Source organism: Ceratotherium simum, chromosome 8 (assembly GCF_057802395.1).
Source record: "Ceratotherium simum simum isolate JZ-2026a chromosome 8, ASM5780239v1, whole genome shotgun sequence".
NCBI lineage: Eukaryota > Metazoa > Chordata > Mammalia > Perissodactyla > Rhinocerotidae > Ceratotherium > Ceratotherium simum.
In genome coordinates, this window is record NC_141907.1 from 40,663,643 (window position 1) to 40,689,920 (window position 26,278).

Consider the following 26,278-nt stretch of genomic DNA (forward strand, 5'->3'; position numbering starts at 1 on the left):
TGGCTGCAGAAAGGTGACATTTGGGATAAAGATTAAGCCACATTCTTTAGGTTCCTTGAGATCCCTGCTGGGTGATTCCTTGGTTTCAGCCCTGCAAGAAGCTTCTGTGGGTGTGGCTATCCCTATTTTTACCCCCCCCCCCCTTTTTTTGCCTCTTTTCCTCTATGTTATCAGTAGGGAAGATGGCTTGAATTAGGAATAATTAAAAACCCCAACTGGTAGCTGCTTTCACTTTTATATCCCAACTTCATGAATAAAAACTGTAGATCAGTATTATTCAAGAAAAACTAGTGAGAACAGACAGGATAACTGACAGGTTGTGGGGTAGGACGAGTCTGGGAGCAGGCTGTGAGGCCACAGGGTCCCCCCCTTCCCCCAAATGCTAGAATGAGGAAGGCTTTACCACCCATGGTGTGTTCCTTTTCCCTAGGAGAGAGCCAGCTGGTTTTGGCTGACTCCCCACACTTTAATCCAGAGTGAAGTGGAGGGGCCTCAGGGGCCTTTGGGAGTGCAGTTGTTTCCCATGGATGGACCTTGAGTTCTTTCCAGGGTGCTCAGTTCCACTCCTCTCCCTGCCTTCTGCTTTCCATGGTCCTGCGGCCTGAGCCCTGCTCCTCCCGGCTTCTGCCTGGCCAGTCAACCCCAGCCCTCCTTTGCATATTGTAGGGTGCAGCCTCTCACCTTTTTAAAACCCTGTCAACTCAAATTCTGATTTTCAGAAATTTAATAAATGAAACCCGCTCTGCTGGGGGTTTTCTCCAGGTTTACTCTTATACTTTGTACTTTGGTGCTTTAGTTCTCTTTGACTTGAGAAAGGATTGGTGGGCGGAAGGAGGGAGAGTATGTTGTTCAGACCTCCATCTGAAACTGGGATCCCATTTTCTTTTCTTTAGAATGAAAATAACCAGTTTTACATACATCGTTTATCTAATAACTTCCACTTTCTGAAATACATCTAAGAATAAGGAAATTAATCCAAGTACAGAGCTATCAACATTGATTTCAGAATTACACTAAAGCTCACATATGTCGGTCATAAACGGTTCTATAAGTCCTGACTGTAGGCCCTTAGTCTCATCTCTATTTTGGATTAAGTTCTATGGCAGAATTGTTTTTTGTTTTACCAAAATGAGTTTAGGGACCAGGAGGAGGTGCTACGTGCCAAATGTTCTATCAGCAAAGGAAGAGAAGTTAAAAACTACCAAAGGGGACAGTGTGGCCCCATTTGCCTCAGTGATACACAGCATGGTATCATTATGGAAACTTTACCATGATGGTCTTGGGCCATCATGAAAAGGTTAAATGTATTTAGTTAGGGGTTCCTGTTTAAAATGGCAGGGAAAGTGGGAGAACTACTTTTTTCTAGATTATTGTCAGTCTATCTGCCTCCCAAATACACCTCCAGTATCTTGTCACCAGGGTATTCCATAGCTTATTATTTCAGATATAATTTTTTTTAAACCATCTCCCTCAAACCCCACTTCTAACCCACTTTGTGTTAGCCAGTGGCATATTTGTTAGAATTAAGATTGCTTAATTCTACAGGTCAGTTGATAAATTTAGTGTAAATACAACCATAATCCCAATGAACAATGTGATTACAACTAGATCTAAATGTATGCATGGGAAACATAACAAGAAAAAAGGAAAAGTTGTTTTAGGTAGCTGGATTATGGGTAGCTTTTAAATGATGTTGATTGGCAAGGTATATTTTAATATTTTTAGGATAAAATATTACTTTTGGCAGAGTCATACCATTACAAATAATACTGTTAAAAACTTGCTCCTTTAAAACACACAGGGGCCGGCCCTGTGCCTTAGTGGGTGAGTGCACGCACTCCGCTCCTGGAGGCCTGGGTTCAGATCCCAGGCGCGCACTGACGCACCGCTTGTCCGGCCATGCTGAGGGGGCATCCCACATACAGCAACTAGAAGGATGTGCAACTATGACATACAACTATCTACTGGGGCTTTGGGAAGAAAAAGGAGGAGGATTAGCAATAGATGTTAGCTCAGGGCTGGTCTTCCTCAGCAAAAAGAGGAGGACTGGCATGGATGTTAGCTCAGGGCTGATCTTCCTCACAAAAAAATAAAATAATAATAATAAAACACACAGAGGCAAGTGTATACAAGTAATATGACAATGGCATTGCATAAAATGTGGAAAAAGGAAAAAAGTGTGGATAACTTAACATTACCACTGCATAGGATACCTCAGCAAACCTTCTTTGAGGGCTCGCTATGTGCCAGGCTCTGGGGTGCAGTCAACAGAAGCACTGTGCTCAGAGCTCATTTCATAGTGTGACAAACAGACAAAGAAATTGAGAGGCGTCGCCTTTTTAGAATATTGACAGAGAGAGGAGCGGTAGCCAGGTTGGAGGGTGCCAGAGTGGGAGAGCAAGCTGGGAGACACCCAGGCCTTGTGCACTGGCATGGGAAATGCAGGTGGCTTGCTAGGCTCAAGAAAAGGTTGCAGTAAAAGAACTTTTTTAAATCAAGAAGAATAGAAACCAAAGACAGAGGAATTGTAAAAGATTATATAATAAAGTAACTTTTTTTCTCTCAGCTCTATGCAGCTACCTCCCAAAGAGTCCTATCAGTAGATACCAAAAAAGCATCTGTTCCTAAACACAAAACCTCTTAGCAAAATCGGAATACATGGATATTTCCATATGAGAATAATTATTCTTTAATCTCATAGCCTAAGTACTTTACAGTAATGGAATGATGAAAAGGACTATGAAACATAGAGAGACATACATATTCGCATACGATGAAGTAACGTAAAATGTGACAGCCAACAAGAATAAAGTAGATGTATAGGTACTCTCACAGTAAGATTATCACACACATTCAGTGAAAAAAGCAAGGTGTAGAATTTATAGGTACTGCATGAACCTATGTGTGTAAACAAGTTTAAAATTGTTTCATTGTATACTTGCACATACCTAAATACATAGCGAAAAGGTCTGGGAGGATACATGCCTAACTGGTAAGGAAAAGGAGAAGGCAGGCTTTCTCTTTTTCCTCTATTTTACTGGGACTTTCTCTAATTGAACATTTTATAGTGTGAATGTAATAATGTATCATTTGTGTAATATATACATGAGCTGCACATGTGGGTATAGGTACTCTCAAACCCAAAGCTAGCAACGTTTCACATGATAAAATGCTAAAATGCTACATGCGTTCCTGTGTGAGTCAAGAATGAGCTAAGGATGCCCGCTCCCACTATTTTATTTGCCATTGTTTTGAAAGTTATTAGCCAGTGTTGGTAGATAAGAGAAAGAGACAAGGGGCATGAATATAGCAAAGGAGGAGGCAAAAAACGACCGTTCACTGAAGATGAAATGATTAAATTATTGTCTACCTGGAAAGCCAACGAGAATACCTGGAAAGCCAAACTTAGAAACACTAAATAAATATGTATATATTCCATGCATACAGAATTCTATAAAATGGCTTATTTGGGGAAGGGTTCTTAAAGAAACTCTTTAATAAACAGTTGTCTATGGGGAGTAGGGAGAGGTTAGAGGGGAAACTTTTGCTTTTCAAACATTTTTATTTTTCATTTTCACTTTTAATTGAAATTTTTCTATCATGTTTATGTGTTAATGTAGCCCAAAAAACCTAAATTAAAAATTAAGTAAACTGTTATTTGATTTTTCCCTAATAATCGAGATAAAAAAATTAAGAATATGTAGAAAAACTTATAAAATAAAAGGAGAAAAAAAGAAATCCCAGAAAAAGGTAACATTTGAATTTATGAAACAAACCGTTTTGTAACAAAATAGCGCATTTATGATTAAAAGAGAATTAACAGCATGCAGAGCAAGTATTTGCTCTGGCCAGGTTGTGAGAAAGAGCCTGAGTTTGGACTTTAGGGGGAGTCAAGGATTTGAAGCAGAGAAGTATTCATCCTTTGTTGAAAACAACCATCTTATACTTTTATGGTGGTCTAGTTATTACTTTGTATTGAAATTACTCTTAGGCTTTGTCTCTCTTTCTGGAGGACAGGGACCATGTTTTATTCATCTTTAGCAACTTCTACAGTGCATAGTTCCAGGATGTGTCCGGTAAATGCTATCTGAATGAAACTGAGACATATTAAGATAGTAGATTCTGCTGGACTTGGCCAGTTGCTAGTTCTAGAGGCTATCGGAAGTTTGTAGAGTGATTCCTATATTCTGGTACTCATTCAGTAAACTTTATTGAGCAACTGCTTCATGCCAGGTGGTGTGCTGAGGTTATAAGAAGAATAAAATAGCTCTTACTCTTGAGGAACTTAAAGGGAAAGATAGATGAGCTGGAAAGACAGATGTGGAAAGACAGATGTGTTAAATGTGAGAAAACCGTTCTTAGCATTGCTTGGGGTCACAGAGGACTGCCTGACCCAGCCTCTGCTGGTGGGGGTGGGGAGGTTGGGAGGACTGCCTGTCTGAGTTAGTCTTAAAGACTGAGTATGTTAGCTAGGTAGATGGGGAGGGGAGAGGAAGAGGGGCTAAGGCCACAAAGAGTAGTATGGTGATGGGTGTGTGTCCGGATGTGTGTGCAGAGCAAACCACAGGTAAGTAAGTGTTTCTGGATCTTAATTTTTATTCATTCAGCAATATTTATTGATTCATTTAGTTTCAAGAAACTTGATTTGAAGGTGGAAAGGTATGAGGCTGAAGAGGAAGGGAGGTACTAGATCATAGGGAACCTTATTTGATGAAGTTCAAAGACTTCGGACTTTATCTTCAGGTAGTTGGGAGCCATTGAAGGATTTTAAGCCAGCACGGGGTTTATGTATGAGATAGACCCTTTAGGTGACTATGTGCAGGATGGGTCAGTAGGGGACAAGGCTCTAGAATTAGGGAGATCTTGAGGAGACTGCTGGTTTAATCTAAGTGAGAGAGTGAAGCCTGGACAGGTCAGTGCAGGATAGGTGCACTTAAGAAATATTTGGAAGGTAAAATTGGCAGTATACTTGATAATTGATTGGATGCGGAGAGTGTAGAAGAAGGGAGGAATCCAGGATGACTCCCAAGTTTCTGTTTTTGATGGTGCCACCAGTTGAGACAGAATACAGGAGTATAAGCGAGAGATGATCGGCTGAGTGAGGTGGTTGCTGAAAATGTGAAATGCAGGAGGAGGAGTAGATTTGAGGCAGAAGATAAGTTTAGTTGTGGCAGTTAAACAGGAGGTGGGGTTAGCCAGATGGTGATGTGGTAGACAGTCCAAAGTAAGGGCAAAGTGTGGGCTAGAAAGAGATCTGGGTAGTACCTGAAACCTCGAGTATGACTGACATTTCGTGGGGAGACTGTGTTGAATGGACTAGAAGAGGTTTAAGCATGGAACTCTGCACATCTAATTTAGCAAGTTGGGAGAAGCAAAGGAGCCCGTAAAGAAGCCGAAAGAGGAGAGAGAGGAAAACCAGATGAGAGAGGGTACTTCCGGAAGCCATGGGAGGAGACAGTTTTGTAAAGAAAGAGCTGCTTCAAAATTTCGGATATCACAGAAAGGTCAAATAAACTAAAGCTTGACTGAGTCTGTTAGGTTCAGCAGATAGAGGGTTATTGGTGACCTTGGCAAGAAGAGGGTTAATGGAGAGAGAGGAGCAGAAAGCAAATTGCAGTGGTTGAAGAATGAAGGGGAGATGAAGTAGAGATGGGGCACGTGGACAGTTCTTTAAGGAAGAAACAGCTGAAGCTAGAGTGGGAAGAAGGAGGCTTCATTGCCTCATCAGGAACAAAAAGACTACCTGATTTTTTTTTTCTATGTAAAAGAAACAATTATGTTATTTCCCAGTTAATTTTATAAAGAATATTATGTAGTTCTTTGCTCTGATTCCAAAAATTATTGTATGTGTTGAAATTATTACCAAAATAAGAATAGAGCTTTAAGCTACTTTAAAGAGCAGGAATTGAACTCATGTAGCCTTATCTTTAGACACAGATGATCTGTACCATATATCCATAGGTTGAAGGACATGACGATAAATTGACTTAAACGATTGTGCAGAGCAGAATCCTTTAAAGACATAACTGAATCTCCAGAATAGTTTTCAGTTTATGCTTGGTGATTTCTTTCTTCAGAAAGGAGTTATGGCCTTTAAGTGTTACTTGATTTTAGTTACCTTAATAATGAATATTTTGACAGTATAACACTACTACAGTAGTAATAGTGTGCATGGTTAGATTTAATTTATATAAAATTGCATTTCATCACAGGTACTGATGATGTTGTAGGTCCTGAAGGCATGGAGAAATTTTGTGAAGACATTGGTGTCGAACCAGAAAATGTAAGTCTAACTTACTAAGTTGGGTGAATTAGTTGATTATTTTTCTTAAATCTTTTGTCCCTAAACAAATAAAGCAAGAATAAAGAATGGTATGTTAGTTTTCATGAGACAATATAAAACATAAGTTCCAATTCTAATTTGATATGCGAGCAAAATTTTTTGTTGTAATTGGTGTGGTGTAACTACAGTCAGTTATGTTTTCTCTCATTTAATTTCTTATATCTAAAAGGTACAGTAATAAAAAGTAATTACACTAGATGCTTAGAAAGGCTTGTGTACCGGCAAGGATAGATCAACTGGGGGACTGAGTCACAGGGCATTGTGTACCCTTGTCTCCCTCTGTAGTTGTTCCAGCCTAATGTAGTTTGTCCAGAACTTTGAATAATTAATTATTCATAAGGGTTTGAGTAGGTTGTAATTATCAAGAATTTTTCACAGCTCTTTCACTTCTTATTTAAGTTAGCTCAGAAGGTGATTGCTTTTGAGTGTAAAGACCTTAAGTATTTCCTTTAAAAAATTTAATTATAAGTTATTTTATAGTCTTAGTAGTTTTGTCTAATTATCGTGTTATTGTTGAATATTTTTTCCTGTTCCCACATCTTCTTTCATGTTAAAATGAAAAATTGTGCTCATACAAGTATCCTGGCTCATTAACTATACAGTTTAATATTACATTAGCTTCCAATTTAACAAATATGTCTTACATGCTAAATGAATTTATGATCTGGAAGAGATCTCAAGAGATCATCCCTTTCACTCAGACTATTTGCAAGATATCTGGTGCCCATGCGTATATGTCATGCTTTTAAAGAAAACTGGGAAATGAAACTTCACATTTTTTTCTTGAAACTTTTTTACTCTTACAATTTCTATGTCCCCCCCCCCAATAATACTTTAAATTTTTTAAAGAGCCTTTGGAATGTCTTTAACTCATTACATGGATTTTTATCTTGTATTTTTTATTTTAATGTGATCTAGTTCAGGTATCTTGATAAATTATTCAACTTGGTGTAAAGGTTTGGGGACAATGGGTCAATAGTATTTTGCCTGATATAGTCTATAGACTAGTCATAGACGTAGAAAAGGCCATTTTACTGACTTTAAGAAGGGAGTTTTCTGATGGGAGCTGGGCCAGCTTGACGGAGTGTTTTCTTTTTTTTTTTATAATTTTTATTTATTTATTTTTTTCCCCCAAAGCCCCAGTAGATAGTTGTATGTCACAGTTGCAGATCCTTCTAGTTGCTGTATGTGGGACGTGGCCTCAGCATGGCTAGAGAAGTGGTGCGTTGGTGTGCGCCCCGGATCCGAACCCAGGGCCGCCAGCAGCAGAGCACACATACTCAACCGCTAAGCCACAGGGCCGGCCCGTGGCGGAGTGTTTTCTGAACAGTATAATAAGAGAGGCGAGAGTGAGTTTGGCCTGAGAGGGGATCCAGAGGTTCCACCTAGAGGACAGTAATCAGCATGTGATCAGGGGGGTGGGCAACAGGGCCTGACTGAGGAGATGGGGAAGCAAGGGTCAGGCTGCAGGTGTGAGAGGGATTAGGTGAGCGGTTTACTCTCCGAGGTGGAAAGGTCTGTCTGGGGAGGGAGTGCTAATGTTCATTCTGTCTGAAGAAAAAGGGAGGCACAGCTTGTCCAAGTTCCTCACCCCCGAATACTGGTACTCAATAAAAGATAGCTGCTAGCATTATTCGCCATAGCCAAGAAGTGGAAGCAACCTAAGTGTCCCTCGACTGATGATTGGATTAAGAAAATGTGGTGTATATATATACAATGGAATACTACTCAGCCATAAAAAAAAGACAAAATCGTCCCATTTGCAACAACATGGATGGGCCTGGAGCATATTATGTTAAGTAAAATAAGCCAGAAAGAGAAAGACAAACACTGTATGATCTCACTCATATGTGGATTATAAACCAACACATGGACAGAGAAAACTGTACTGTGGTTACCAGGGGCAGTGGAGGTGGGGGGTGGGCACAAGGGGTGAAGGGAGTCATATATATGGTGATGGACAAACAAAAATGTACAACCCAAAATTTCACAATGTTAAAAACCATTAAAACATCAATAAAAAAAAAAAAAGATAGCTGCTAGTACTCTCCTTTAGTTCTCTATTTCTGTAGCAATAGAAATAGTCTTGAAATGTTGAATTCCATTGAAGACTAAAAGACCAAATTCAGAATATTACTCCAAAATATTTATTACTGTACTTCAGTTCTAGGATGCCACCAATAGAAGTTTTATTATTTTCTATCGTCACTAAGAAAGAAAAAAATGTTGCTAAATAAACTCTCATATGTCTTTAATTGTGGATTCATCCCAATTTCAGAGACATTTGAAAAACAGCATTAGAAAAAGAAGTGGTAAAATAGTGTTTTAAAGCTTTGTCTGCATTGATGAGTAAGCACTTTGAAGTATTTAAAACTCTCACCTTGTCTGATATTTATAGGTCATGAAATCTAAGCAGGCTTGTAAAATTCAAGTCTACTTTCATTTACTAAGGTTACAGCAAATTCTTTAAGTAGCTAGTGTCCTTATTAGCTATCTTAATAAAAATTCCATTTCATGTAAAGAAATACCCATTGTGAATATCTGCTTGTCTGTTTAGCCATATTTCATGCATATTTGTGTGTGTGTTCCTGTGCCCTAACCATTTTTTTAACTTAAGTGTTTATGTGGAATTTTAATCTTTCTAATAGAGGATTGAGTATAAATATAGTTTGAGAAGATACCGGGCTTGAATTAGAAAATGTGGGTTAGTTCAACCAGGTAAATTGAGATACAGGAGTCAGAATTCTAAGAAAAGCTGAAGGATGAGGAGAAAATCCACTAATGTGTGAATAGCGTGAAGAACATGTAACCTCTTTGGAAAATTCTTCTGAGTAGCTCATTGGTCTCTTAAGTTCCCATTTTTTAACCTATTTAACAATCATATTTTGTGATGATGCACATAATATGTAGAAATATTGGTTTACTCTAATCAGTCCTAGTAATCTAGCTAATAATCTAGATTTTTTAAATCTAAAAAACCTAGTGACTTTTGAAAAATTGATATATATTGATTTAATTGATATTTGATGAAAGGTCCTAGAGATTTAGTGGGTTCTCACTGACATTAATTTCCAAAATGGAAAACCATGGAGTCAGCATTAAGAGAAAGCTTTTCGTTAATCTTGTGGTTAAATTAGAGCTGGAGGTTTTTAGTGTACAAACTAGCTTTTTGGCAAACAAATGGACAGACCTTCTGAACCTCCTAAAAACTATTGTTCTAGAGTCCTTAATGTACACGTTGGCTCTTGGAGGCTAACTAAATCATCTAAAATTATTTCTAACTGCCTGCCTACCTCATTATTTCATGTTATATCATCCCCACTCCTTTTACCACCACCCCATCTGACCCAGTTGGGTACACGGATGATGAGTCTAATGGTTTGGGACAGTTCTTCTAGTTGCAATGAAGCCTTAGTTCCTGTGTAAAGAAATCAAATCAACTGCCAAATGTGGAGTATGCTAACCCCTGGCCAACTTATTACACAAACATCTATTTTCTTCCCATTGCCTTTTTTTGTTACAGCAAATGGAGACAGTCCATCAACAGTGTATACGTGATCCCCAGTATAAGACTTTGGGTGTCCCTTATGTATGAACGATTGTGCAGAGATAGCCAGCCCCGTAGAAAGGCAGGGTGGTCCTAAGAAGGCCCTGTCCCTCTTCTTTACCTCTCTAAGACTGACATACTTTCTTTTTTAGTTACTTCTCATCTTATCTTGGGTCTTGGAGGTAGTAGAGATGGGAAGGCTTCCTCCTCTTCCCCCAGTCATGGATGGCCTCAGCTCTGTCCCTATGCACACCCCTGGATAGCTTGAAGTTGGCTGCACCTTTGAAATGTAATTTTGTCTTTACACCTCCAGGTGTTTATTAAAGTCACCATCAGTATCTCTGTGCCATCTTTTCTCTAAAGCAGCTAAGTGAAAAAATGATAAGCAGTACCATAAACTAGAGTTGTCACAGCTCCTGATATCTGCCGAGTTTCAGAAGATTGATCAAAGCAGGAGTGGTGCCCCACTGAAAAGTGATCGTGCTGCGCCACTCATCCTCTGCTCATTCCAGGCCCAGTGCTGTTTAAGTAGGCTGTGGGGCTACTTTAAAGTAATTTTCCACCGTGTATATAGTCGAGTTCACAAACATTAATGTATTTGTGATACAGCTGCACTGTATATGTCCCATCACCCACCTTTTTATTTTTTAATACTCGGTTCCACACTTTGCTCTCTTCACTTAATAAACCTTGGAGACTGTTCCCTCTTTGTACTGATAGCTCTACTTCATTTGTCTTAATGGTGGCATAGTATTCCTTTGTATGGAATGTATTCAGCAAAGAAGTATTTAGTCCTTTATTAATAGGCGTTTGTTTGTTTTCAATCTTTTACTACTACAAATAGTACTGCAGTAAATATTGTTAACTATGCCTCTTTGTGTACATGTGCAGGTATGTCTATAAGATAACTTTCCATAGGTGGAATTGCTGAGTCAATAACTCATTTTAGTTTTGATAGATATTGCAAAATTGCCTTCTGGAGAGGTTAATCATTGACACTTCCACCATCATGCATCATAAGGGTTCATGTTTCTCCAAACCTTTGTCAACAGACTGAATTATCAGACTTTTAGATGCCAAACTAGAACTCATATATATATATTTTTTTTGCTGAGGAACATTTGCCCTGAGCTAACATCTGTTGCCAATCTTCCTCTTTTTTTTTTTTTTTGAGGAAGCTCAGCCCTGAGCTAACGTCTGTGCCAATCTTCTTCCCTTTGTATGTGGGTTGCCGCCACAGCATGGCTGATGAGTGGTCTAGGTCCGTGCCCAGAATCCAAACCCATGAACCTGGGCTGCCAAAGCAGAGCGTGCAGAACTTAACCGCTACGTCATGAGGCCGGCCCCTAGAACTCATTTTTGAAGTTACCCCATTCATATTTCAATGACTAAACTACTGTGAACAGAAGCATTTGGTAAGATGTTAATCAGTTTCATTGCTGAGATCTGTCGTTCTGATTTGACTGGTCTATTTTTTTTTTTTTTTTAAACAGGTAGTTATGCTTGTCCTAGCTTGGAAATTGGATGCACAAAACATGGGTTATTTTACTCTACAGGAATGGTTAAAAGGAATGACTTCTCTACAGTAAGTCCTGAGGCTGCACTGGGTGGGGGGTATCCCTGCTCTCCCAAGCTGACTGCCTCCTCCTTGGATCTCAGCAAGCCTGGGGTGGGGAACTAGAGGAAAGCCAGGTGATCTGGGCAGGCTTCACCTGTGGCCATAGTTGTAAAGACCAAGCCTTGTTTTCATATGATGAGGAGGGCTATTATGGATGAATTTTAACAATTGAAATTTTTATATAATGTGTATTGTTTATTTTCCTATTCTTCTAGAGCACCTGTGCTCAATAAAAATAGACCAACCATTTCTCGTATATGTGGGCCACATATGTAGTTTTAAAATTTTCTAATAGCCACATTAAATACAGTAAAAAGAAACAGGTAAAATTAATTTTAATATATTTTATTTAAACCAAAATACCATCATTCCAACATGTAATCAATATTTTTAAAATCAATGAATGATTTCACATTCTTTTTTCATATTAAGTCTTCAGAGTTTGGTGTATATTTTACATTGATGGTACATCTCAATTTGCATTAGCTGCATTTCAAGTGCTCGGTAGCCACATGTGTCTAGTGGCTACTGGATTATCGCAGGTTTAGAGCTTAAAAAACAAAGGTTTATTAGCATCTGGCGTATAGTTAGTGAGAAAATATTGAATAAAGTATAACTTATAAGTGAAAATATTTGATATCTTCTATTTTGTATATTCTGATTTTAGCTTTGGGCAAAATTGGGACTTCATTATTCTAGTGATTAAAAAAATAATAATGATAATAATAAAGATTCTACTTGTATTACCTGGCCCAGAATAAGAAAACAGTTAGTGGTTTTATGTGTTCACTTTGTGCTTGTATGTGTGTGTGTGTGTCTATGTATGTGTGTTTGCTAAGAGTTTCATTCAAGAAAACATATGTTATTCTATATTATGCATTGAAGGATACGGTTGAGGTGGGTGACCAAACATTTCAATTGGTGTTGGAAGATGAAGTGCTAATTCTCAGCTGTGATCTAAAGTACTTGGAATGACTTCCCTTTTTCTTTTCACTTTAACTAAGAATAATAGACTTTGATTTTTACTAGATTAAAATTGGAATTGAAATGATTTTATGGTTTTATTTAAGTAATTTTGGAATTTGTCAGCTTTTAGTGTCATTGTCCAATTGTTATTGGCAAATAAGTTGCTTTGTTTGCATTGTGCTTTGGTGTGTATGAAGCCTGTTCACTGTTCTCTCATTTGAGCCTCACGGCTACCTTGTGAGGAAGACGGATCAGGCTTTATCCTGCACATTTTACAAATGAGGAAACTGAGGCTTAGAGGGGATATGTGATTTGTGAAAGGAAGGGGCAGAGACGGAAGAAAACTCAGGACTTCTGATTCTTAAGTCACGTTCTTCCTCTAACAACTATTGTCTGATGGCAAATGAGTTTTAGGTAAAAGCCAAATCACCCTTTTACAAATACACTTTCCTCTCAGAGTGCTCTAGAATTTTACTGTTAAGTCTCTGAAATATCTTTAAGATTGTGTTTCTCATGTTGAGGAACATCTCCATATGATTTTAAGCCTATTAACTCTTTCATTGATTCCCTCTTACCTTTCTTGGTTGCTTTCCGAATAGGGCACATGATGGCTACTCTTTTTAAGTGTCTTTATAATGATGAATGCATGGCCATTTCAAGATTTTATTTCAAGGCTTCAGAAGAATGGTAGGACACGTTTTTATTTGTCTTAACAGGATATAATGTCCATTTTTGTATAGTTCTAGACTCTTTTTTACATTTGCCTTTACAAAAGAACATTGCAAGATGCCAGGCTTTGCCCATGTGTTTTGAGGGGGGCCACACCTCCTGGGAGGTGAAATAATGCTTTCCTGGGAGAGATCTGCATGTACCTTCTAGGAGGGGTACGACACACTCTGCAGGCTCTTTGTTGGGAACTCTGCTTGCCACTTTGTGTGACACAGGTGGTGGCAGATGGGTTCCTGTAGAATGCTGCCATTTGGTCCTTGCAATTCAGGGTGTAGTGACAAGCCTGATCCACTGTAAAGGCATTGAAGTGTCTGCTTTCTTTTTCTGATATGAAGCTCTGAGATTGGTTTCCTCATCAATGAGGTGGAGATAATTACTCAGAATAACCTTTAAGGTTCTTTGTAGTTCAAAAATAGTCCAATTTCAAATTTTAAGAACCTTTGCTCCACTCTTTCTCCAGCCTCCCTAGATTCATAATTTGTTCAGCAAATATTTGAATAGCAGTGATGTACCAACCATAGTATTCCAGGTCCTGGGGAAACAAAACCCATGAGTAAGACAAAGTCTTGTTTGGGTCAGGGGCTTGGAAGCAATGTTCAGGCAAAAGATCCAAAAGTAATAAGGTCACTTCTCTTTAGCTACTTGAATTAACTGAATAAGTACTGTATTTGTAAGGTACGTGCACCCAATAAATAAAACTCAGAGGCTGCTTGTTTATGTGCTCTAAAGATGGAAAGTAGTCCATCTTCTTAATTATTTGTTTTGTCTTGTATTTTGGATTTTTTATTGCTCATTTTTCGTTTTATTAAACCTGTCCAGTGAAATGTTTTGGACTCAAATTAGAATTAAAGTGTATATGACAAAACCTGTATTTGTATATGTTAGTACTTTTGATTAAAATGCTAAGTTTTTAAAAAAATTGTTACAGTACAGTGGGAGTGGGCTAGAAATAGAGAGCCCATGGTTTTGGAATCAGAGTTTTGAATCAGTTCTGCCGCTTCCTGGGTGTCTCTGGTAGTGTCTCTAAAACCAGGAAGGCGGAGTGATGAACTTGGCTTACCCCTGGGCATTCAGCGCTCAGTCTCCTTGATGCCGTCTGCAGGAGCTGTGTGTGTGGCCTGTCCAGGCCAGTGTTTGTGAACGTGGTGAGGTGACAACAGCTGGTGGGGAACCTCCATCCCTAAGCTCCCTAGACCGTTTTCAGTCAGAGCAGGCATAGCTCGTTTTATTGACTATTTGGTTTATTTATTGCTTCATTCCAGCATGTGAATTTAAGCTTGTGGGGATGTTTAAGCTAAACAAAACAAGTGTGTCAGGTTTGAGGGTAACTGCGTAGAACTGATGATGGGCTGGAAAAATACCTTTGGGCTGATTAAGTGAGGGAAGGGGGTCTTTCCCCCGGGGAATGGGAGAGAATTACCTCTGATTTGATAACCTTTGAGGATTATTGCCCTGATTTCTGTTGCTTCTGCGTCTGTTACAGCAGCAGAACTCTAAAGAAATGATCCCACATTATGTGCATATTTTGTTTTGGGAAATGATGCTCCTTAGTGGTGTGCCACTGTCACTCTACGACTTCTGTGAGTTTTCTCGCAGGGGAAGATGGTGAAGATGTGGCTGCTTTCCGAAAAGTCTTAGGCTGGTCACTTCAACTTCCCGAGCCTGTTTCTTCCTGGGCCCTTTGTTAGAACTGAGTCCCTCTGCAGATGTTCTTGTTGAGTGGCCACTAGATGGCAGCCTATGGTTCAGACTGGGTGACTCATCAGCTTGTTTCCTTAATGGGAGTTAGTCCAGGGCCCCTTTTAAAGCAGATGAAGCTCTTTCTTGACAATATTAGCTCTAACTCATGTAACCATCCTTAATAGGTACATGAAGTGAAGTATTACCTGGTGCATTTTATGCTTAAAACATTGAGAACTGTTAGTTTTCTACACTCCGAACGAGTCTCTGAGCATCTTTCTAGACAGAGGGACATCTATGCCAGGATGGCTGGACTCGCTCCAGTCATGCTGTAGAATTCACATTTCGATTTCCAGCTCTACCCAAAGACTCGCAGCTCTTTATTTTCTTTTAGCTGTGTCGCGGTTATCTAAATGAGTGGTTCCTGCTCTTGAATCTGCTGAAACAAGCAGCTGCTCTTGCCCTCATTGGGCAGGGCTAAACTAAAGCGCCGGCCAAAATCTGGCCAATTCCTGTGGCTTTGGCCCTTGACCTTCCTTTCCAGTGAAGATCAGGGAGCTGGGCCTTATATGGTTTTGAGTTAGCTGGTTTCCCTCCTCTTCGACCCTTCTCCTTATTATTATTTTTGATAAATTATTATTTATATATACGGTAAAAGAAAAATCAAACTGTATAGCAGAGTGCCCAGTGCAAAGTAGGCGTGGCTCTCACTCCTGCCTCCCAGACTCCCACTTACTGCTTTCTTGTGTATTTTTCTACCATCTATCACCCTTCATTTGGATTCTGGCCCTAGATCTCTAACTAGGCTTCAATATCTCTTTTTGTTTTCTTCCCCAACCCTTCTCCAGGGAGATCCAAGTCTCTCCCCTGGTAGAAGGTGGCTTCCATTGTTTCTAGGATTCAGTAAGCAAACAAAACATTGTGGACCACAAAAACCCTTTATTGTCTGGCCCCACCTCCCTTTCAGCCTCATCTTGTACCACTTCCCCTCTTATTCTACCCAATCTACTCACAATGGTTTTGTTTTAGTGTTTGGACTTGCCGTGCTCCCTTCTGCCACTGGGCCTTTGCACGTGCTGTTCCTTTTATCTGGAAAGCCCTCCCCTCTAAAAACATCTAGTTTCTGCTTATCTTTCAGCTCTCAGCTTACATGATGGTCCCTTAAAGGAGCCTTTTCTGACTTCTAAAATAATCTAAATCTTTTTTTAGTTTTCAGACATCAAGAAGAAATAAAGGACATTCTATATTGTTATAGACTCATAGAATAAAAAATTTACTCTAATTTTTGGCTTTTAGATATTTTATCTCACTAGATCACAGGGACTTTTTTGTAGTTAGCTACAAAAAAGAAGCTTTCACAAATTTATTGCTAAAAATAGATCCGTGTGCTCTATTATGAACCATATTTTAGTTTATAGAGTATGTAAAATATTTACATTGGTCATACTTGTAATATGTATTATTTATACTTAGTAGTAGGTAAAAGAAATATAGGAAATATAGGAGGAGAAATATAAGGAAACACATCCAGCATTGAAAAGCTTTACTATCGCTGGTGAAAATGGTGACTCTTGGTTCTCATTTTTAAGGGCTAGATATTAAGAACAGAAAATTAGTTTGTAAAAATAACCAATTAGTCTAGATCCTTAGGAAAAATAAACAGTGTGTCATTTACCTGTAAAAATAGGTTATCATCAGCAGGGCTCTCTGGAGAAATGGCTGATTTCAAGTCTGGAGTGGGGAGATCACAGGGTGAGCTGGAGTGTCTTGTGCCAGAGATCAAGGACATGCTCACAGACTGATGGGGACATCTGAGAAGGACACTGGAGTCAGCCTGAAGGAGCCCCTGCCCAAATGAGGACAATTTGTACATCAAAAAGAATAAATACAGTAACAGATTATAACACGGAATAAAAGCAGAAGTCCTTAAGTCCAGAAAATAAGAAAGGTAGTGAGTAGAACTCTTCTTTATAGAAGAATTCCAGCCAGTAAGTTGAAAAGGCATGATAGAGTTAGAAAAAGTCACCATTTTGCATCTTCAAATGTAAAATCGATTCAGGCAGGTATCATCAATGGATGCTAAAACCACTGGCTGAAGATTGCTGAGGAACAGGATAGTCACAGTCTCAAGATACCACCCCACAGATTATGTACTATTTCAAAGGGGGAAAAAGTACCTTTACACGGAGAATCTGGTGGACACTACCTTAACCAAATGAATCAACTTAATGTCACCAATAATGGGACAGACTGACATTATGAGCCTCCTCGTGGGGTGCACTGAGAAAGGGCATCACGTGTAGTATTCCTGTCAAGTGCCTAACCTAGATATAATCATAGGGAAATTATCTGACAAATTGAGATTCTGATCTTGTCGCTTCAAAATTGACATTGTCAAGAAAGACAGAAAAAAGACGGGACACCCTTCTAGAGACTAAGGGGATATGACAGCTAAGAGCAATGCATGAGCCTTGGTTGTATCCTGGATCGAAAAAAAGCAGCAACTATAAGAAAAAATTTGGGGAACAATTGAGATATTTGCATATGGGTCGTATATTAGCTCAGAAAGTTAACAATGATACCATATTAAGAATGATAATGGTATTTAAGTGTTTAGGGGTGAAGGGTCACTGTATTTGCAATTTACTTTCAAATGGTACAGGAAAAAAATGCACGGATGTGAGAGAGAGCACAATGTGGCAATGTTCATTGTGAACGGAGGGGATGGGTATATGGGTGCTTATTTACTATTCTTTAAACTTCTCTGTACATTTGAAATTTTTAAAAATAAAAAGTGTAGGAAGAAATAGGTCATCATGGCTCTAGGGTTTTATTCTGTCTTTTGGTATTGTGTTTTTTATTACTGCCCCAATTAAGAAAAAAACTCAGATTATAATTTGCCTTTATTCTGTTTTTCTAGATGTGATACAACAGAAAAACTCAGAAATACTTTGGATTACTTAAGATCATTGTTAAATGATTCTACAAACTTTAAACTTATTTACAGATATGCATTTGACTTTGCACGGGTGAGTTCTCTGGAGCCTATCCAGATGTTTCCCTCTCCTCTCTCCCCTTCTTTATTGCCTTTTGAAGTTTGTTTTTACATGGGTTACTCCCAGGATGCTAGTTAGAATTTCTTTGTACGTGAACGCTGTCTAAACTAACTCTGATTCTGGGCAAAAATGTCGTATGTTAAGCAAAAAGCTATAGTGGCAGACCTTTAATAGCTCTTGCGATTGGCTTAGAAGTAATTTATAAAGGGATATGTAATAGTCACTGTTCTAAATGTCTCTTGGATAAGCTTGGAAAAGCTTTTCCTTCTCATGAAACAACAAACCTTCACCTGTTGAGTTTATTGGAATAAGCTAATCAGATCTAATCCAGTTTCACTTTGGGTGCTATATTGTATTTGGAAATCATTTTAATTTCAAATCTAAGCTAATTTCAGTGAACGTTATTCAGACAGTTTCTAATCATCGTTTTGAAAAGCGATCATCTTGTCACGTGGTGAGCCAGGTCCAAATGTGTGACAGTGGTTCTATTGGAGTGAAATAAAGTCTTGTTTTTCAGCCTGGTCACCACAGGTGGTGAATTTGGAGGCACCCGTTGGTGTTGTATTCCTTCACACACAATCCACAGCCCATACAATTAAACTTTATTCAAGACGGTGTTTTCTGTTATGTTTGTGTGTTTGGTGGATTCGGGTGACTAGACTTTCTTGATTGATTGCATTTTTTTAATGATTTTTTTTTAAAGCAGAGAACTCAGTGACAAATGATTTTTTTCCTACCACTAAGCTGATTTTTTTCACTTTTTACCTGCTTTGGCTCTGCTAGTTCAGCAAAGGTTTATTTGGTGGTGAATTTTGGTGCATCTGGTGACCTTTTACATTGTTGCAACTGTCAGATAAAATCACAGCTTGCATGAAAATTTATAGATGTTAGAAATGATATGGTGAAATTCAGATACAGTGTTTTACTAAATGGCATTTGCGTAATTGTATATAGAAGTTATTTGCCAGATGCTTTTAGAATAGATGCATAGTTTCTAGGATTAAATATTTTATTACATGAGATATTTTTTCCTCTCAAAATCAGCTATTTCTTATTGTATGGGTGAAAGTTTGTTTAGAAGCATTATACCTTCTCACCAAAATAAGCCCTATTTTCTAACTTCCCTGTTTGGGGGTCAGATTTTCCCACTATCTGCTGTCTTGGACCCAGGTTCCATTTTACTGCTCCCTGGCTTTCCAGCCCACTCTTGGTCAGTCACGGAGGCCCATCTCACAAGGGCTTCTTTGGTTGTTTCTTTCTTGGTGTTTCTACCACAGTGTTGCCTTCCTGAGGCCCATTTTACTCCTCGACTGCACTGCTGTGGTAGCCTTCTTTCCACATTCTTTCCCTTCTCATCCAGCATTCACATCAGTAGGGTGTCATTCATCTGCCTTCAGCCCCAGGGTCACTCAGCTACCTTCAAGCTCATGAAGGCTTCAGTGCCCACTGCCTTTATGTTAACGTAGCACTTCACATGTGGACGGTACAGCTGCTCCCACAGCAGCTCTGAGTGACAGACAGGGATGGTTTCAGTCTGCTGCACAGAGGAGGAAAGTGGGCCTCAGAGAAGTGGAGAAGTTGGACTGGGGTCACATTGTTAATCAACAGTAGATCCAGAACTCAAACCCAGGTTCTGGCTCCAAGTCCAGTCTGTGGGTCACTCCAGGGCCTCACAGTCGAGTCCCAAGCTTCCTCTCCCACATGATACCTAGATTGTGGTGGCGTCAGATTAGCTGCTCACTGAACCTGCCGCCTGCCTTTTCGGCACCTTCTGCTTTCTGCCTTTTGTTGTGCTCGGCCTCTCCCTGGACCCCTATTTGCACTCCCACAGCTCTCTCCAGTGTCAGGCTTCTGGGCCCTAGGCACATGCCTCCACTTTTCACACAGCCTCCCCGGTTCCTCCTGTCCTGGAGGACACTCTTACATGGCCCTGATATCTCGTCTAGCTTGGTTTTGCAGTTTGGGGACAGGCCTTGATTTTTTCTAACAGATTAAGGGACTGCATGTTTTCTTTCTTCATATCCCCAGTAGCAGCCCACAGAGTTCTTTGATTTTAAGGGGAGTATCAGCAAATATCAGTGTATTAAGCCCTTTTATGTAATGATGAATAAGCACCCATACTCAATTACTAACGAATAGATTCAGTTCAGCTGAGACATGCTCTGAGATGAATTTGTTATTGAATCCTTTGTTTTGTTTTGTTTAGCTGTACCCCACAAGTTTTGAGATGTTGTGTTCATTTGCATTCAGTTCAAAATATCTTCCAGTTTCCCTTGTGATTTCTTTTTTGACCCATTGGTTATTTAGAAATGTGTTGTTTGTGTTATTTTCCAAGTATTTAGGATTTTCCAAGAAATCTTTCTGTTATTGATACCTAGTTTAATTCTGTTGTGGTCAGAGAACATACCTTGTATAATTTCAGTCCGCTTACATGTATGGAGTCTTGATTTATGGTCCAGAATGTGGTCTGCAGTGATGAACGTTTTGTGGGTACCTGAGAAGAGTGAATATTCTGCTGCTGTTAGTGGAGTGGTTTATAAATGTCAATTAGGTCAGGCTGGTGGTTCTTCTGTATCCTTATTGATTTCCACCCACTGTTCTATCAGTTTCTGAGAGAGGAATGTTGAACTCTCCAACTATAATGATTTTTCCTATCGCTTCGATTATTTTTTTGTTTCATGTATCTTGAAGTGTGAATATTTGGTTTAGATACACTTAGTATTGTTATGTCCTCTTGAAGAATTGACCCTTTAGCATTATGAAATGTCTTTATCTCTGTGATGTTCCTTGTTCTGAAGTCTACTTTGTCTGATACAAATATAGCCATTCCTGCTTTCTTTTGATTGAGTCTGCATGCTATGTCTTTTTCCATCCTTTTACTTTAAACCTATTTGTGTCCTTATATTTGAAGTGGGTTTCTTATAGATGGCATATAGTTAGGTCTGACAATATTTATCTTAATTGAGATACTTAAAGCATTTACATTTAATGTGACTATTGGTATGGTTAAGTTTACATCTCCTATATTGCTATTTTTTCTCCTATTTGTCCCATTTGTTTTTTTTCTTTTTTTGGTGAGGAAGATTAGCCGTGAACTAACATCTCTTGCCAGTCCTCCTCTTTTTGCTGAGGAAGATCAGCCCTGAACTAACATCCGTGCCTATCTTCCTCTACTTTATATGTGAGATGCCTGCCACAGCACGGCTTGATAAGCGGTGCTTAGGTCCGTACCCAGGATCCGAACCTGCGAACCCCGGGCTGCTGAAGTGGAGCATGCGAACTTAACCACTACGCCACTGGGCTGGCCCCTGTCCTATCTGATTTGTTCTTCTTCTTTTTATGACTTCTTTTGGATTGAGTTTTTTTAATGATTCCATTTTAATCATTCCATTCCACTATCACCTTATTAGCTATTTAATTTTCTTGTGGTTGCTCTAGATTTTACAGTATACATCTTTAAATTTCACAATCTATCTTAAAATAATATTATACTGGGGCCGGCCTGGTGGCACAGCAGTTACGTGCGCGCAGTCCGCTTTGGCGGCCCGAGGGTTCGCAGGTTTGGGTCCTGGACGGGCAACAACGCACCGCTTGTCAAGCCATGCTGTGGCAGCGTCTCATATAAAGTGGAGGAAGATGGGCACGGATGTTAGCCCAGGGCCAATCTTCCTCAGCAAAAAGAGGAGGATTGGCATTGGATGTTAGCTCAGGGCTGATGTTCCCCACAAAAAATTAAAAAAAAAAAAAATGAAGTACATTTAAAAAAAAAATTATACTGCTTCGTGTGTAACACAGGAACATTTACAACAGTTTACTTTCATTTTGCCCTCCCATACTTTTTGATGTTGTTTTACTTACACATATGTGCTATAAATCTCACAATATATTGTCTTAGTTTATTCAGGCTGCTGTAACAAAATACCAGAGTCTAAATAGCTCATAAATAACAGAAATTTATTTCTCACAGTTCTGGAGCCTGGGAAGTCCAGATCAAGGTGGCAGCAGATTAGGTGTCTTGTGAGGGCTCACTTCCTAGCTGGCTGTCTTTTCACTGTAACCTCATATGGCAGAGGGAGGAGGGATCTCTTTTATAAGGGCACTAATGCACAATCGTGAGGGCTCTGCCCTCATGACCTAATCACCTTCCAAAGGCACCACCTCCTAATGCCATCACCTTTGGGGTTAGGATTTCTACATACGAATTTTAGGGGAACACAAACATTCAGACTGTAGCATGTATTATCGTTTTTGTTTTAAATAGGCAAAAATATCTTTTATATTTACTGAAATATATACCATTTCAGTGCTCTTTACTCCTTTTGTGTAGATTCAGATTTCTATCTGGTATCATTTGCCTTCTGCCTAAAAAATTTCCTTTAATGTTTCTCATAGTACAGAGAACTGTACTGGTGATAAATTCTCTAAGCTGTTATTTTGCCTTCAATTTAGAAGGTACTTCTGAATAAAAGATTCTAGAATGACCGTTTATTCCTTCAGTACTTCAATGATAGCCATTGTCTTCTGTCTGTTGTAGTTTCTGATGATAAGTCTGGTGTCATTCATTATTCCTCTGAACATAGTGTCTTGTTTTGTTTTCTAACTGTTTTTATTCTCTTTTCACTGCTTTTCAGCAAGTTGATTATGATGTACCTTGGCATAATTTTCCTTATGTTTATTCTGGTTGGGGTTTGTTGAGTTTTTTGGATCTGTGGACTTATAGTTTGTATTAAGTCGGGAAAATTTTCAGCTGCTATTTCTTCAAATATTTTTTCTGTTCCCCCTCTGCCCTCCTTCTGGGACTATAGTCATGCCTACGTTAGATGCTTGATAGTGTCCCACAAGCCACTGATGCTTGGTGTGTTCAGTTTTTGTATGTTTTCCTCCTTTGTGTTTCCCTTTGCATAATATTTATTACTATATCTTATAATATTAATCTTTTCTTCTGCAGTATCTAATCTGCTGTTAATCTTAGCCAGTGTATTTTTCATTTCAGATACTATATTTTTCATCTCTAGAAGTTCAATTTGAGTCTTTTTTATATCCATTTCTCTCCTCATCATGATACTGTTTTCTTTTACCTTCTTGAACATCTAGAACATGTTTATAACAGGTTTGTTAACAACTTTGCCTTCTGGTTCCATCATCTCTGTCATTTCTGGGTCTAGTCTATTGGTTAATTTTTATCTTGGTTATGGGTCATAGTTTACAGCTTCTCTGTATTCCTAGTAATTTTTTTTTGATCGGATGCTGGATATTGTGAATTTTTTGTTGTTGGTTGCTGGGTTTTGTTATATTCCTTTGGATAATGTTGAATTTTTAAATTTTTCTGGTGTACAGTTATGTTACTTAGAATCAGACTGATCCTTGAAAAGGACTGGTCCAGAGCAGCCTTGAGTCTGGGGATGATTTAGCCCTGCTAGTAAAACAATACCTTTTTAAAAATTCTACCCATGGCCCTGTGTATTATGAGATATTTCCGCTCTTGCTGGTCGGAATATATAGACTATTCCCAGCCTTGTGTGAGCTCTGGGAGTTTCTTACTCTTTTGCAGTGATTCTTTCCCCACACTCAGGTGGTTTCCTCTCACATACACACAGATAAATCCTTGGCCAACGACTGGGGAGACACTCTGTAGATCTCCAGGTCTCTCTCTCTGCATCTCCCATCTTGCTAGTATTTTGCCCCACAAATTATAGCCACTTTTGCCTCCTTGAACTCCAAACTGTGTCTTTTCCAGCTCAGCAAGTCCACTGGGCTCAGTTTGGGCCCCCCTTCCTATGTTGTGGCCTAGAAACTGCCTCCACACAGTCAGCACATCATCATAGGGCTGACCTTCTGCTTCCTTTTTCTCAGGGGTCATGGTCCTGTGCTGCCTGTTGTTTGCTGTGTGAGAGCCATCATTTCATATATTTTGTTCAGTTTTCTGGTTGTTTGAAATGAAAGGTTCCAGAAATCTGGTTTCTCTAACTCCATCTTGATTGGAAGTAGGACTCAAAGCCCCTTTTTTCCCTCCAATCTTTATTTTTTTTCCTACTAGAAGAAAGACTCCTAGAGGTAATATCTTATAATTAACAGCAGACCTTTTAAAATCAAACTTTTAATAGAAATTAAACTTTGTTATACTTTTAATATTCTAAATATTCTCCATCGCAAATAACAATGGCATATATTAAATATTCTGAATTATACTTCAGTATACCAGGAGAGAAACTATAGTACATTACCATAAAGATGTTAAAATGGCCCCTTTAACCTCTCTCCACCAAGATTATAGTCCTAAGGGTGTGATTGTTTTTTCCCTCACCTTTGAACCTTGTAGCCAATTGAAAATAGTACTTAGCTGTAAAGGCGTATTATTTTTCTACTGATTTTATTTTGACCTGAACTTATTTATAGTCTTATGGATATCATAGACTCATGAAACTTCAGAGCTGAAAGAAACCATAAGAGATCACTTGGTCCAGTCTTGTCATTATGCAGATGATGAAACTGAGAGCCAGAGAGAAGGAGATGACATGAGGGCCCGAGCCTTGCCTCTGAGGTGCAGGCCACCATCCTCTCCTCGAGCTACACCACCTTCCCTGACTCAAAACTGTCACCATCACATGAGAACATGATGTAATCCATGCGGAAATAGACGTATAATGATGTACACCTGAAATTCATATGTTATAAACCACTGTTACAGCGATAAATGAAAAACAAACAAACGAAAAACTGTCACCATCCTATGGTATCTTGTTACAGGAAGATGGTGGGATGTAAATTCAGAGGCTAAAATGGCCAGTTCTTTCATACAAGTGGAATTTTGTCTGAGTATTCTCATGCATAGGATTTTTTTTCCCAATGTAAGTTTTATTATATAAGCAAACGTTGTATGGATTCATTGAAATAAAACAGCCATTTCTTCCTTGATTCCTTTTTTCAAAAGGACCTAGTGAGAGTAAGATTGGACAAAGGGAAGGAGAAAAAAGACTAAATATAGTAATTTTTTGTTGATCTGGGAATAGTGATTAAGTATCAGTTAAATTTGGTGTTTCTACGTTTTCTGTGGCAGAGGCAGGGTACCATGCTGAAAATCACAGAGAGAGTTGACGCTTGGAATCTTGAGAAGGATCAAGGTCGGGCTGAGTGAGGTGCTGATGGCAGCAGCGTCTTGGCCCGGCTAAGAGTAGACACCATGAATTTCCAGTGATGCCGCTGTCGGGGTTTGTTTTCTAGCAGTGCAGTCCAGCCTTGATGCCGAAAGGAGAGAATAATGGGAGAGACTGAGAGTGAGAAGTGTGTGGGGCTTGGAGGGCAGAAGGCAGTTGAGAGGAGCCCTCCTAGAGTGGTTGAGGTGGATCCAGACGGAATCGGGAAGGAAGTGAAGTTAGGAGAAGCTGCTAGATAGAGAGAAGGGAGGCCTTCGGGGTGAAGGAAAAAGAATGGCGGTGAGCAAGAGAAGAATGGGAGATTTGTCTAGGGGGGGTGGGGAGTCCTTGCTTTTTTACTCCTTGAAATAAAGCTTTAAGTGGTTTTGTGGAGGCAGAGACACTTGTGGGAATCCCTCCTACTGAGAGGTGGTCTTGTGGCGGTTAGTGTGTCACAAGTCCGTCCTCACAGCCTTGCCGTGATGCTCACTTTCCCAGCAGTGGGTACCAGTGCTTTTATTTACCGTTTCTGAGGGATGTTTCAGGAAGATGTAAGGTCACACAGATTAAAGCTCAGGTATCGTCTTCCCTCTAAGTAAAACCACAGCTAAGTCATTTCTGTTTAAACTAGACATGATATGGATGTTAGTCGTAGAATTTGCTAAGGAAAATATTGCTGGGTCTTGTGTTCAGCAACCCCTGTTATCAGATTATCCTGTCTGACTCCAACCTAAATCTGTCGTGACCATTTGATTCACTCCCTCTTCTAACTTGACTCAGTTTCTCACTTCTTAACCAATGTATTTCTCTAGTTTCCCTCTCCACACAGCCCCCCACCACACACCACACACCACACACACACACACACACACACACACACACACACACGCTCCTCTCTACTTTTTTCTCATATTTTCGTTGTAAATTATGAAGGAAACAGAAGGTGAGCCTGGGTGAGGACAAAAGTGGGAAGAATATGCAGTCATCTAATCCCAAGTTTTATCTTAAAGATGGTTACTGCAGAGTCATGCAGGTTTGCTCAGCAGTTATCTGTAAAGCTAATTGGACTGTATGTCTCTTAGTATTTAAATCTCTCTGCCTCACTCTCAGGGAAGTGGTATATGGCACACACTCAGGCTTGGAATCAGACTTCTGGTTCAAGTCCCTGCTCTACCACTGCTTGACTGTCATTTAACTCCCTGTGCC

The 26,278-nt window shown here is 39.3% G+C and overlaps 1 protein-coding gene across 5 annotated transcripts in view; it reads left to right on the forward strand.

The window, feature by feature from the left end:
* DCUN1D4 (defective in cullin neddylation 1 domain containing 4) overlaps positions 1 to 26,278 on the forward strand; it is a 72,404-nt gene that overhangs the window by 35,803 nt on the left and 10,323 nt on the right. For all 5 annotated transcript variants that reach the window (XM_087434303.1, XM_087434300.1, XM_087434301.1 and 2 more), the window contains exons 6-8: positions 6,213 to 6,283; positions 11,384 to 11,475; positions 17,804 to 17,912. In XM_087434303.1, the coding sequence (XP_087290429.1) occupies positions 6,213 to 6,283; positions 11,384 to 11,475; positions 17,804 to 17,912 (272 nt within the window). The remainder of the gene's footprint in view (positions 1 to 6,212; positions 6,284 to 11,383; positions 11,476 to 17,803; positions 17,913 to 26,278) is intronic.